This window comes from Oryzias melastigma, linkage group LG9 (genome assembly GCF_002922805.2).
Source record: "Oryzias melastigma strain HK-1 linkage group LG9, ASM292280v2, whole genome shotgun sequence".
Classification (NCBI taxonomy): Eukaryota; Metazoa; Chordata; class Actinopteri; order Beloniformes; family Adrianichthyidae; genus Oryzias; species Oryzias melastigma.
In genome coordinates this window covers 5,030,791-5,045,470 of record NC_050520.1, presented here as the reverse complement: position 1 = coordinate 5,045,470, position 14,680 = coordinate 5,030,791, and the positions used below count along the sequence as shown (strand labels likewise).

General features: G+C 39.4%; 1 protein-coding gene across 1 annotated transcript in view; it reads right to left on the bottom strand.

Annotated features, from left to right (window-relative positions):
• si:dkey-215k6.1 (transmembrane protein 132B) overlaps positions 1-13,094 on the bottom strand; it is a 286,321-nt gene extending 273,227 nt beyond the window's left edge. The window contains exon 1 of the mRNA XM_024275630.2: positions 12,376-13,094. Within this exon, the coding sequence (XP_024131398.1) occupies positions 12,376-12,451 (76 nt within the window). The 5' untranslated portion in view covers positions 12,452-13,094. The remainder of the gene's footprint in view (positions 1-12,375) is intronic.
• Positions 13,095-14,680: the final 1,586 nt, after the last annotated feature.

Here is a 14,680-nt window from a genome sequence, read left to right as displayed (position 1 = left end):
TCATGTGGTGTTGGAAGATATTATTGCTTTTCTGATGCTCTTGTGTTTTTCAAGAGTCATTTTTCTGATTATTCCACCACACATAAACGCAGCACTTCTCTAAAGTTATGTTTTTCCCTGAGGGACATCAACCTATTGGTGCGATTGGCACAAAAAGTCAAAATTCATAAGCAAAAATTTCAAAATGTTCGGTTTTAAAATGTTATTTTTTTCATTCAAAATGAATGTGTTTTTATTCAAATTCCGTGTTCTTTCCTTTCTCTTATGAGGTGGATTACCAAAACGCTCCAGGCATCTGCTTTTGGTGCGACCTTTTAGCAAATTTTAGAACCCTTTATGACATCTCATTGTTGTACCCTGTTGTCCAGAATGCAGCACATCCCTTTATTCATTTCCTTGTCCAGAAGTGTGACGACGACTTGCAACACTCAGGATCATGTAGAGAGCATGTTTGGAGAGTTGCAGCAATCGTACGAGATATTCAGAGGACGAAAGGCCGTCCGCAAACACCTGCACATTTCTACTTTTCTTCATCTTTTTTCTTTTAAGGCCAGCTTTGTCAAAACAGTCTGACATTTTTATTAAAACTGTTTTCATATGGGATTTTTTCAATTCCGCAGATTTAAAAACAAATAATAAAAGTGTGAAATGGCACGAACCAACATGTTTCATGACAGCTTTTCAAACGAATGCAAGAAAAATGATGTACAAGACAAAGAACTGCAAACCACAAAAAAAGAACTGCTTTCTTTGCAGTCATTGTTCACGCCTTAATGCGTTAACGTCAAGGAATAACCGTCAAACTAGTTTCTTTTCCCTGATATTAAAACCACTGTGCATGGACGTTTTGCTTTTTCATTTCCTCATCGAGACGTTTCAGTTTGCTGCACATGCAAAACAGAAACATGAACAAGATAATAACAATAATAATCTGAGATTAAACCAAGTATATCAAGATATGGAGTTCGTTTTTTCTTCCTAAAAAGGGAGTAAACTAATAATAAACTCATTGACTTTCATTACCGTCACACTGGCAGGTTTCTCTTAAAAATCACACCATATTATTACTGTATTTTCATAACATGCAATCCTATAAACATGCAAACAAAGAGCTGATCAGATAAAATGTTTTGGGGCTTTTCTTTGCCAATACAAAAAAACAATGTTTGAATAAATCATATAGTGGAAAGTTTCCTTTGAGTCTGATGATAATGATCAGGCAGTCTCTCCAGCACACACACGTGCACGCTTTCACACACAGAGGGTGCAACTAATCAACCAAGTGAAGCTAATGCGGGGGGAAATGTGTTGCTGATTAGCTCAACCTTAAACCCCAAGACATGACTTCTGGACCCGCACTCACAGCTGCGCACAAGCGCACACACATACACACACACCGCCCGTGCTCAGGCATGCACACAGAAAATTAGTCTGGCTATTCATGCTAATCTGAGGGAAAATGACTTGCTCATTAGTGAGACCCTTAAACCTCTCGACATGGCTTTGAAAGCCATGCCGCCTCACAGACTGTACACAAAAACTCTGGCTCCCACACACACCACACACACACACAAGCTTACTGGACTGTTCAAACTAATCAGCTGACTTTCAGAGAAGATGTGTGAATGTTACAAATAGCTGAAGATCAAACCAAACTGAGAGAAATTACAGAATCATGTGAAAAGGCAACACAAACCCTCTAACGACGACACAGTTTTGATGCCCCGTCTGTCTCCGCAAGGATGTGAGGTCAGGACCCCCTGACCAAAACAGAAACCCCCCCAGTGCCTGAGAACGATGTCAGAAACGAAGCAGATGTTTGCCCCTGGTGTCCCACTGTGGCAGGACTCGTCTCCATGGCAATGGAGGTGACACACACAGTACCGCTTGCCGAAAACATTGAAGGTTTTTTTATGGCTGGAAGAAATTGGTGCAAAATCAAAACAAAACAACGGGGAAGGGTAATTGAATCAGTGCCGAAAAGGATCAATATTTGGGATGTGTTTACCACATGGGCGTCAAACTCAATCGCACAAGAGGCAAAAATGCAAAATACACCTTAGGTCGCAGGCTGAACTGGATAAACATTTATTGAAAAAATTTTCTAAAACTTTAAAACCATAACTTTTTAATATAATTAGGAGCTAGATATATAGCATTACCTCCGATAATACTAGGATGAGTGCTGTAAGCTGAATTTGGCTGCTGAAGAATATAGCTGAAATCAGTATGCAAAATTAGCCTAAAAAAAAAAAATAACTAGTTTAGCCAAAACAGCTACCATGTATCTGTAAAAATAGCTAAACTTCAGAATAGCCTTAAAAAATGAAGAGCTTAAATTAGCCAAAACAGCAAGCAAGTAGCTAAAATATTAACTAAATTCCAAAATAGTCTCAAAAACAAACAAAAAAGGCTAAATTACCCAAAATAGCTAGCATGTAGCTGAGATATTAGCTTAGCTCCAAAATAACTTAAAAGATCTTTGTAAATGCCAAAATAGTCCAAAAAGCTAGCAGAATGACAATTTTTTAAACTTTAAAACCATAACTTTTTAACATAAATATAAATAATAAAAAGGCAAGAATATTTTTCCAGAATAAATAAACTTAAACCTTAAATAACTTCCCCTTAAAATACATTTTGTCAGAATTATACAAGTTAGAAATAAGCGTAGAATTAATTAATAACAATAAAATAAAATGATCTGGAGGGCCGGATAGAATTACCCAGAAGGCCGGATTCGGCCCCCGGGCCTTGACTTTGACACATGTGGTTTACAGTTTTCAGGAAAAGTCGTTTTCTGGTGTTTGTCAGAGGCATAAACAACATCTAAAACTTGACTGCTAACACCTGTCAGCTCTAAAGAGCTTTGATCCTTTTTGTCCTGGAACAGGGAGAATACATCATCTTCGCCTCTTAGCAGGAACGTCCGGCAGTTTGCTTTTTATGAGTCATCACGCTGAAACCACTAAAGCTACATTATGCTGGAAAAGACCCAATCAGGACAAAGTGTTCAGACTCTGGAACGGGGCCTTTAATTATGGGGAAAGCCGTGTACTTCTCAGCATTTGTCTTTGTCGCTACTGCACAACCAGAAAGTCTTTGACTCAAGACACTGAAATGAGTGACGGCAAAGAAAGAGGAGATTTTACTGGATATTATTTGAGATCTTTTCCTGAAAAGACTAATAAAGGAGCAGAGTTCTTCCTGTTATATCCAGAAGAAGTTGTTGAATTTTTCCATCGTTCCTGCATTGTAGTAGCCATGAATTCTCCTCAGTATTTTGGGTGGCAGCTTTTCTATGTTTGGTGCCAGATCCTTGCTTTTGTTCATAGCCATGCCAAGGTTTCTCTTAACTACTATTTTTGTTTTAATTTTTGACAACCTTCCACTGCAGGGCTTTGTTTTGTTTTTGTTTTATTGTTTTGCTTGTTTTTTTCTTCAGTAAAAGCTGATTTTTGTTCCTCGTCCAGTCGTCTCCGGTGTGTTTCCTGTGTTGTTTAATGACCAAAATGGACCAAATTTGACAACTTCCTCTGATCCTCAGAAGTGCAAAGAGCACAAATTTCAACGTACTTCCATTGAAACTTTTTTTTTTTTTTTTTTTACAAGACATAAATTTGCTCCCATTATCTAAATATTAGTTTATTTGCAGCTTTTTTATTTAGTTTGTTGTGATTAGAAAGAGAATTTAAAGGATATTTTCATTGATAAAATTTTACAAATGAAAACTAGAAATTCTGTATCAACATAAATCAAGTCTGAATACAAAGTAACTCTCATGAAACATTTTAGTTTCATATGTTGGTCAAAAAATGTGTGTTGCATGATTGCAAATATGTTCTGTCCCTTTGTGCGCCAGATTACCGATGAAAGGAAGTGACAGAGGATGAATACTCGGGCGGAGTGAAGATAAAATCTTCACCTCTGTCAGAGTCTTCAATCCGTCCGTCTTCTCGCTCCTCCGAGTGATGACAGGAGGAGTTAGTCTTCTTAAGGCGATGCCAGCTGATTGTGTGGCTTATCGCCTTCTTACATGAGTGTCTGTGTACATATGCTGTTCAATCGCACATCTGAACGCTGGAAAAACAGTGAGTACACATCACGTCGGACATCTCTGTTTCGCTGAAATATCAGAGATATTCCGTGATGATAAACGCTGTTCTTTATGGTGACATTTCTTTACTCAAAGTCAAAGTAAAACGATAAAGTGTGGAAAATGTTTAAAGTTTCCTTGAAGGTTTAAGAAAATGAATCGGATCAAAACGGAAAAGTAACTTTTTTTTACTATGCTTTACTGTTATGTGGCCTACAGGCAAACCTGCCTCGAGTCTAGGGGGAGAAAAAATACAAAAGGGGACAATAACAAAAAATGGACACCAATAAGAATAAAAGGAAAAGGTTTATTAAATAAAGAATTAAAAAAACAAAAACGAAACAATTACTGTTCTGGTTCAAACAAAAAAACAAAACAAAGGGAATTGGAACCTAAGGGCAGCCTAACCAAAACTACCTAAAGAAAACAAATAAACAAAGCCAAAAATCAAGACTACCAAGCTCCAAAATAAATTATATAGTATTATATTGCATAATGGAAAGAAGTTGCTTTTAGATGCTTTTTTTGTTTTTTTTAACATTAATGTGTATTTTCAGAGTCAGACGTTAGTTTTTCTGATCATTCCAACGCTGTTACGAATACGTTTCTATAATTTGGATTTTTCCCTGATATCAACCCATTTGGCACTAAAATGAGATCAAAATTCCCAGTCTTGAAATAAGGGTTCAGTTTTAAAATATACACATTTAATTTCAATCAAAATGAAAGCAAGTTGTTGTCTAGATAGCATGTTATTTCTTTCTCTCATGAAGTGGATTACCAAAAACACAACACTTATCTGCTCGTGATTCGGCCCTTCCGTCATTACTTAGGACCCTTAACGGAATGTCAATAGTAGGTTTTGACAGAAACACATCAGTTGGTAAAGGTTCAAAGCTTGAAACGCAAAAAAAGGAAAAAAATATATACCTTAGGGTTGTATAATGTATATCATGATTATATGAGTCTTTTTCAACCAAAAATAAGAGGAATTTTCAACCGAAATGTGCAGCGGCGGCAGGGGTTGTTTGATGTTCCGGTCTTGGACTTCCTTCCGGCTAATGATTTTCCGCCACCATCTTTTCTACCACCAGGTCCCACTCGTTTTATTTTACAATCTGATTCTTAAAGACGTTTTATTTCACCCTCCCCAACACATCGGACTCATTCTTCACGCATGTGAAGTCGCTCCATCCGCTACTTTCGTAACTCTTCTACTTTTCTACGCCAACTGCTAAATTTTTAATCTCCCAAGCTAGGAAAATAACTTAATTAGAAAGAACTTTTTTTGGCAGAAAAGATCCAGTGAATAAACAGAAGAAGAGACTTAAACATAAAATAAATCTGCATTTAACTGACAAAAAATAGAAGTCTTTACTCCAAATATGGATTAATTGAGACACACACCATAATAACGATGCATAATAATCACAAACTGACCGACTGCTGTTACAAATGGTGGATTAAAGCTTATTGCTATACTGTATCCAAAAAATAACAGTTTTAGTGACCATTTTTTCCATTCAAACGATCTAGATCACATTTTAATGGTTCATACACAAAATCTAGAGGATAAATAAAGTTTAAAAAAACTGTAGATTTTTTGCAGAAGATAAAAATAAGCTTTTATCCTAAAAGTTAAGAGAAACTAGAAGCTGCAAAAAAAACAAATTAAATTGTTGGATTCCTATTTTAGCCTCATAGAGGTCAGTCTGTGAAAATATTATCTGACAGTAAACCGGTCCATGGCCTGAAAAAGGTCGGGGATCACTGATGTACAGAATATGTTTTTTTAATCTGGAATAAAGATTATCTAAATATTAATCATGAAAGAGTGTCAGAAACAAATAGAGTAAGAACATTTTATTTTTGACAAAGAGAAAAGTCCAAACTGGCAAAAAAAGGAAAAATAGTGGAGAGTCCACTTCTTCTAATACTCCCACTTTTGTTTTTCCCATCTCTATGACCTTCTCCAAAACATCTCTCAGGCTTCCTCTCTGCTCTCCCCTCTCACTGTCACCATGACAAAAAGGCTGTGAGTGTCTGTGTGTGCATGTGTGTCTCCGAGGCTGAAAGACACACCATTAGAGTATAATTTTCTAACAATATGGTAGTTAGAAGCCTCACATCTCACCAACTCAAATATTTCACGTCGGTGAAACATCTCTAGTCTGACTGACAATCCGTTCCGTTGCCGTTCAAAGAGCGAGCTTTAATTGTGTCTGAATGCTGTATCTAAACGTCTGCGAGTGCGCGCATGAGTGATGCGAGCGTGTGGCCCTGAATGAAACCATTGAGACACAAAGAAAGCAGGGAGAAAGAGCAGCGTATAGAGAGGGCAGGGGAAAAAAGACCAGCAGCAGTGTGTGTGTCACTGATTTTATGTCACTAATAATTAATGCTCGGTATTGCATGAGTAATGGTGCAAAGAGCTGACATTCTGCTACAGGTTAACAGCGTAGTGCAAAGCGCACTCAAGCACAGAGACAGGCGCATACACGGAGACACACACAGAACATGAATGGTGCCTTTTTCGTTTTTCCTGTCAATGTGACATGTAAAATATGACCGTGTAGAAATTGCAGCAGCTCCAGCTAATGCTGTAAGCTTTCATCTTTGAAAGTCAGCACCTACTCCATCAGAAACTCACATTTTGCAAAGAAAGCAAGTAAAAAAATGGCGACTTCAACAAAGGTGATGGAGGATGAAATGATCCACTGAACACTGAGGTAATCTTTTTAAAATTACCCAAGCGCTAATGCACACGCTAGTTGAACTGCGGGCCGTGACTGATGAGATTTCCTGATAAACACATTTCAAATGGCTCCAGTCAGTCAAACATTTTCCCTGCATGTTGTTTGACGGAAACGGAAAAAACAGAGGCTGCATCTTAAAGTCTACAGGCATTCTGGAAGAAAATCAAAGTCTGAGCGTGTTAGCACAGGCTATATTTGTATGGAACGTCTTTTTAACCAATTAAAACACCGGAGATGTCACCAGTGAATAACACTAGCTGTTTGACATACAGTAAATATTACTCTCTAAGCTAGCTGTTTTGCAGAGAAAGTGTTTGTGTTAGCCTGGGGGCGGAGCAGACTTTTCCTGAAAGGGGATGTCTCACATTGTGACATCAGCACCTGAGGACCCGCTCCTTTTCGTGGGTATGGGAGGGGCTTCTGTTGAGAGCGCAGTTTTTAGAGGATTACTCAGAAATTCTTGAATGGATCAAAATACCACTTTGGGGGGGGGTTATAGTGAGGAATGAACAGTGTAATACAATTAAAAGTGCAAAAAGTCGATTTTTCACAGTCTGGCCCTTTTAAAGCCGAGTATCCCACCATCAAATGGGTTATCCACGCTGTGCTGTGCAGCTTTAAATCACTATGGCTTCCACTCAAAAAAAAAAACAACTCTAAAGCTCCAAATACACCTACAATTGGAGCAATAGGGAGGATTCGTAGAGGTCAAGGTGGGATTTCCATTTGGCCTAAAGCTCCATTCTAAAATGGTTAAACATTTTTTGCAAAGTGCACAACTGGAAATCAAATGCATCATTCTATAAAATGTACTTACAATTAAAAAGAAGCAACTGTAAGGATAAACTGTCATAAAATCAATTCAAAGTAATGTTTAAAAAAACTCAAAAACGTGAGGATTATTTGTGGCACACTGAGCTAAACTTAACTTGTGTTTACGTATAGCAAAAAAAAAACAAACTCCATAAAAGGTCAATTTATTTTAAGAGTTATGAAATGTTCTAATGACTGATTGGCTTCATGTTCAGAAACATTTATCAAACATTGAAAGGCTTGAGCTTTGGTGACCTTTAAGGCTGTAAAGGTAAGGCGTGTTATAGCAGGTTAAGATCAGATTCACTTCATACTTTATCAACCTCTTCATGACTCTGAACAGGATCAAAATAGATCAAGTTAACAAATTTAAATATTTATCGTCTGCTGCTGATCGGCTGATGCTGAGTTCAAGTGAGTCTGACACATTAAAAGACTTTTTATGGGGTAAAAGCTTAAAGAGGATGTCCTAATTTTCTGACTTTTACTGTTTTTTAAGATAAAAATCACAGTTTAGGAGGATTAAAAGATAAAAATGCATCAAGTCAATGAACTCTTATTGCTTTATCATTACAGTATTATTCAGTAACTACAAAAGTTCAACTCGTATTCATGCTGTTCAAGTGAATTTATCTATTTAAACGCATTTGAACAGCAAGAAATGTGATTTTTAACTAATACTGTTGTGACAAAGAGCAGAAAAATGCAAAAAGTTGAAAAAATTCTCATTAACTTTAATTGTAAAATTGAATTGTAGGTTTTGTCAACAAACATTCCTTACATTATGAAACATGAGGCATTGTACACATCCATTCACATTATATAGCTTTTTTGCATTATAAAGTTAAAGTCCTATTTAGAATATTTTTCATTTTTGTTTTGTATTTAAGAGTTTTCCAGATTGCATTTGCAAAGACAGACATTTAAAATAAATGCAGAAACATTTGTTGAATTGGTCTGTGGGAGGGGCCAAGTCTTACAGGGAACATCAAAACTTCGAAACATCCTTTGGATAACCGTGTTTTGATTTGTTAGCGAATTTTCTCTTTTTTTTTTTTGGCTCCAACCTTTAATTTTTTCCTCTGGTTTCACAAGCTATGATGTCATCATCTGGGGAGGGGCCACTCTGTCGAAAATTTATTTTCACTGGGTATTTGGTGTGTGCAAATTTTGGTGAGTTACTGCACATGTGGCGCAGAAATTTTTCCAATTGCAAAAACAGTCTAGTCCTTGCAGCCAGTGATTGCTGCAGGTCATCATTAATATATATATATATATATATATATATATATATATATATATATATATATATTTTTTTAAGTTTAAAAAAGAACATTTGTCTTTTAATTTAAAACAAACATAAAACTGCATGCAGACCATTGACCTAGTGGTGTTAAAGTTCATTTTAGTGACTAGGCACAACAGCTGTACAATTTCTATAAGACAGCATTTATTTTTATTCTATATGTTTCATTCTAAATCCTACCTGGTTTGGTTGAGATGAGATGATAGACTGACATCATATAAATAAAAATCTAGCTTTAGCTGCAGCAAACAGCAACAGTTTTTTTAATATATAATTTCAAAGTCTTTCCTAATTAATATCAGGTTACACCACTGTTGCAGAAAATCTTTCAACCATTTCACACTTTGTCGTACATGACCTCCTGGTTGATGTCAATGCAGCGACATCATCACAAATCAGTTTTTTTGTCCAGAAAACAATCCAAATATGAAGGGAATCTGCGACTTAAATGTAAATCCTTGTTTAAATGAAGAGCGGGTCGATATCTCACGGCCTGCGCGGTGACAGAAGACAGGATCAGGCTAAAGCTGATAGATGAAGCTGCAAAAGCTGACGGTCAGATGTACAGACTCGCCCGCTGCAGTTCTGCTCCGAAACCCTCATCGACTTTCCTCCCTGTGAGCCCTCAGCGCCGTGAACACACACCTCTTCCCTTTGCTTTCACAGACAATGACATCCTGATGATGACCTGGATGATGAAACGGCGGGGTGATGCAATTAGAAAGAAACTGCCTGACATAAAAACAGAGGTTTGATGAAACAGACACAAACAGGGTGGCATGTGGGAAAACCGCAAATGAATATGTGATGTTGTGTGGATTAATTAGGAGCTCAGATAATTGGGATTGAAAGCTTCAAGGTTGCTTTTTCAAAATGATAGTCCAGCAGATTCTACTGTACAGGAAAGCTCAGATCTTCCAGACATCCGTTTTCTTAACCCGCTGTTTCCCCTTTGGGGTCACGGGGCTGCTGAAGCAAGGGTACCCCCTTACCAGTCTCTCACAGGGCTACACAATTATACTCACACCTAGGGGCAATTTAGACTCACCAATCAACCTCTGAAACAGGTTTTTGAAAGAAGCTGAAGCGTCTGGAGAAAACTCATTTATGTACACAAACTCCACAAAGGTATTTGAATCAGGACCTTCTTGCTGTGAGGCGAGAGTGCTATCCGCTGCACAACTGCTCAGATTTCTGCTCTGGAAACGTTACAGTACAGAATCTAGTGTTTGGGGGCAATAATGCAATAAGTGGGTGAAATGAGGAAAAAAAACATGTATTAAACATGTCCTTGACCTTATTTTTGAATGATTATTAATAAATACTCTCACTTTGTTCTGTTTACATCTACTCTTTGTTTCCGTCTGTACCATCTTACTGTGGGGAACCTCATCAGGGTTCACCTGCATGTAAATGGCTGCTACCTTTAAGTGGACAGTTCATCCTTCAATCTTAGTTAACCCCAAAATATTTTTTTTTTCCTTAAGGTAAATTGCAAACTGGTAAATGGTGTATACTTATATAGCGCTTTCTACCTTCCTTCGAAGGCCCAGAGCGCTTTACAGTCACTGACCCATTCACACACATTCACACACTGTTGGCGGCTCCTGAGGGGAACTTATCCACACTTGAACATGACTAAAGATGTCACGTTTTTATGTGTATAGAACTGGTTTTGTATTGTTGCTGCAAACTCAGGTTGTTGTCATCAATGAGAAATTGTTCTCAATTACCTGGATAAACAAATAAAAGTTCAACAGCACAGTTTTCTGATGTACTTCTAACACACTTGTTATCACCATGGGTTCAAACAATGCAGACTGCAGGAAACACAGACTTGTGGACCTAACTGACTTCTTTTAGAGTTTTTGTTTGTTTCCACTCAAACAATTGAGCAAACCTATGCATAAATTTGCTGTTTTAATATATTTTTAAAAAAGAGGTAAATAACAAATCCGGATGGGTTTTAAACTCCCGTTTGTCCAATAAAACCGTTTAACCACAGCTCAGATGTGATGGAGCTCTCTCTGTGCACATGAGAGCGAGGCAGAACAAGAATGAGGGGAATCCGCTACCAGGGGAGAGACTCAGCAGCAGCCGGGGAGCAGCTCGCTGTGATCCTGAGAGGACCCGGCGGTCTCCGGGCACGAGGAGCGCCTTGGTGATCCATCACCACACGCAGAGAGGGTCAGGAGAGGAAGAGCGGAGATGTTTGAATGATCCACAGCTGTTTTCCGGCGTGTCCTCCTGCTCGGAGTCCGCCGCTTGTTGTCGGAGCGCTGCGACTACCCCGCGCTCCAGAGCGCACAGCGCAGCCGCTGTATGCGCGCTGCCCGGCGGAGCGTGAGCTTTCCCGGTGGATTAAAACGCGCACAGCCAACCGAAGAAAAAGGAAAAAACAGACAGCACTGAGGAGGAGGAGCAGCAGAATTGGTGTCATTTGTGCGGAAAACAAAAGCTGCGTGTGCCATGGTGCGCTCTGATCGGCAGTTAATGCGCTATCCTTTATTTATTTTTCGCTCTCCTCCCCGTGAATGAAGTGAGACGCTGTTCCTCGACCTGCATATGAACCGTTTTGTTGTCGTTCAAGCAAACGTTGCATCCGATTTCATGTAAATAGAGCAGCGTATGGGGCGACTTCAGGCTTCCCACAACAAGGAAGTTACAGCACGGACGCGCAAGAATGTTCTGACCCATCATTAATTGGAGCAACTGAACCGATTTGACTTGATTTCATTTATTAAAATTGGAAGTTCTGCGGTAAACCACCAACAAATTTAGATTTCAGAGAAAGCAATGAAAAGTTTAAATTTATTGTAATTAAGTTTACAGGATAATCTTGCAGACCAGAGTGAGGAAACAGTCGATCCTCCATCCATGTAAAAGACCTCACAAGAACAAAAAAAATCCCTCGGGTCACGCAGGGGACACGCATCAGTCCTGAACTCCCACAGCTCATGTCGGTCTTTTTTTTTTTTTTTTTTTTAACCATGAAAATGTAGATTAGACTCTGCCTTTGCAGCCAAAGCTGACTCAAGAACTGTTTAAGATGCCAACATTTCAAACGCATCAGTCATCGTTATTCCCACAGCCGCGCGTAAAAGGATTTGTCAAATAACAGCTGGAAACACATTTTTTAATAATTTAATGAAAAGTTAAAATGTTAAAAGTTTTTAATCACGCTGCATGGATGAAGTTTGAGAAGTAATTCCCTTCTCTTGTTGCATTCTGGCCAAAAAGTGCAGCATCCAAAATGCGCAAAACTCCACTTTGAATCCAACAATCACCCAGACAAATGTAACTTAAACTGATTTTAAACGTGTTAATAATATACAGAAAAAATAGCAACAAACTGAAGGCATGATGGAACTTTGAGTCAGCAGCGAAAAGTTTCCACCTCTTACCTTTCCACAAAACCAGGAGGAGCATCGTCTTCCCGAGGCGACATCCCAGCAGCGCGCCTCTTCTGACCGGCTCCATACCTCCTGCCGACGTAAACCCGCGGAACTGTTCGAGCAAATTGATTCAAATCTGTTTTTATTTTTTAGATCTCCTTTGCAAATAAAAAGAGAAAAGCCACTATCGCACTGGTGCCACCAGTAATCTCATTTTTTGGACCAAATTGCGCCACTTTGCCAAAAATGAGACTTGGAGTAAACTATAAATCCATCTGGAGTAAGTGGTAAAACAGAAAAAACGGCGTCGTGGAGCCTTCCTGTGAGGGCTGGCGTCAGCGTGAACCCCTTCCCTCTTACCCCGCGCGCTCCTCTGTGTAATGTATCCAGACGGGACGGTCAAAGCTGCGCAGACCTCAGTGTCTCTGCCTTTCTCGCTCTTTACGCTCCTCCAAAGTTTACAAAGTATCTCGAACTCTCCAGCATGCAAAGAAAAAAAGTAGTTCACTTCCAAAGGCAAAACAAGTGCCGCTTGATGTTCCTGCGTTTGGGGATAAAATAAAATCCAAAATCCGCTCGGTGGGAAGGTGCTCCTGTCCTCCTCTCTCTGTCCTCCTTCCGCGCTCTGTGCGTCCACTGACTCCCTCCTCTCTCCGCGCGAGTGTTCCTCTGCGCTCAACTTGAGAGTGAATCCACTCGTGATGGAGGGAGGAGAGGACAAAAGAGGAGCTCTGACGCTTCCACCAGCCGGTAGAGCAGCGGAGGGGTGAGGGGGTGGAGGGGGGCGAAGCTGAAGGGCGGGATTTGGGGACATGAGTGGCGGTTTAGCAACCAATAGTGTGCGTAAAAGCGCGTTTTTGGCTCCTATCTGCCTCTTTTGGCTGTGTGGATCACTATTTAAGGTTTAAAAAATGATTTTAATAAAAGTTGGAATTTAAAATATTATAAACGTATGTGTTTTTTTGGTGCTGCTATCTATTTCCTTCTCCCATGTGTGTGTTGGCTTCACGGCGCACGCCTTCGTGTGTTGTGTATCCTTTAAAAATGCGCTCCTCTGCATTATTCATGCAGACACACGCTACACCTGTTCCTCCTGTAATCGATAGATCCTTCGTACGAGCTGCGCGCGCACGCGCAGGACCTCCTGAAGTTGCCACTTCATTTCACCCAGCGGAAAGTCATTCATGGAAAAGTCAGAGCTGAAGCAGAAGATTTTCGCATCCGTTAGCCGGAATGCGTAAAAGCCGAATAAGTGACACTGGGACTTGTTGAATTCTAAATCAGGGGGCGCGAGGGCTTCCTGAGGCTCGTGTCAGTTTGTCCATCACTGCTCTGCGAAGAGCTGAGAAGGAGCACTAGCACCCCCTAGCGACACCTTCACAGAAAACTCCCCTCTTTGCAAAGAAAGCCCTTCCTCGGCTTCTCCCCTAATTTATTTAGCTTGCACTATTTCTTGTTCGCCTTTGGCTTGTTGTATTTAGTTAGACTTTGAGGCAACAGGAATATTTCCTGGGTGACCCCGCTCTGCCCTCTTCCCTGGGACTCCATCACGAGAGGCTGCCACATTCCTCTTGCCCTTCAAGTCACAAGAAGAGTTCTGCCGTGACATGCAGGCAACCACCATCTGTCCAAGTTACGGGGCAAAACTACATAAGTGCATTTTAATACATCATTTTAATTTCACTCGGTGACTTTTCTCTCTGCCAGTTTCATTTTTTTCCATGAGTTCAGCTTGAAAGATCTATTTTTAACTGATCTATTCCTCTTGGGGCCGCAGCTGAAGCGAGGCATTAGTTCAGGAAGCATGCGGAAAAGAGAAATATTTGGAAAGAATGCAGCGTCTGTGGATGTTCCAGAGGACTGTCGGGAAATGTTGGGATGCTCCTCTGTAAGAATATTTAACTTTGGCTTTTACACATTTTTAAACATATTTAAATACCATTTATTATTATAAAATGGGTTAATTTTAGAGTAAATCTTTAATTTTTTCCTAAATTTTGTCACCGTTTAATGTTACATCACTTGTCACTATTAGAGGAAGCCTGGAGGCTGTAAATGTTCATTATATCATGAAAAGGAAGACATTCATCATGGAGATTGGATTGTCATGTGGGAGTGGAGCTTCTCACTTAGAACCACTAATTGATATATACTCTAGAAATGAGAGGGAATTGGCTGTGAAAGCAGACATAGTTGAACCTCTTCTACTTTTCAACTTCATGCAGATAGATCACCAGGGTCAAGGATTGCTGAAGGCTTTTTGGATTTTTTTAAAGACCACCTCCAATTAAAAAAAAAAGTGGGTTTTTTTGTG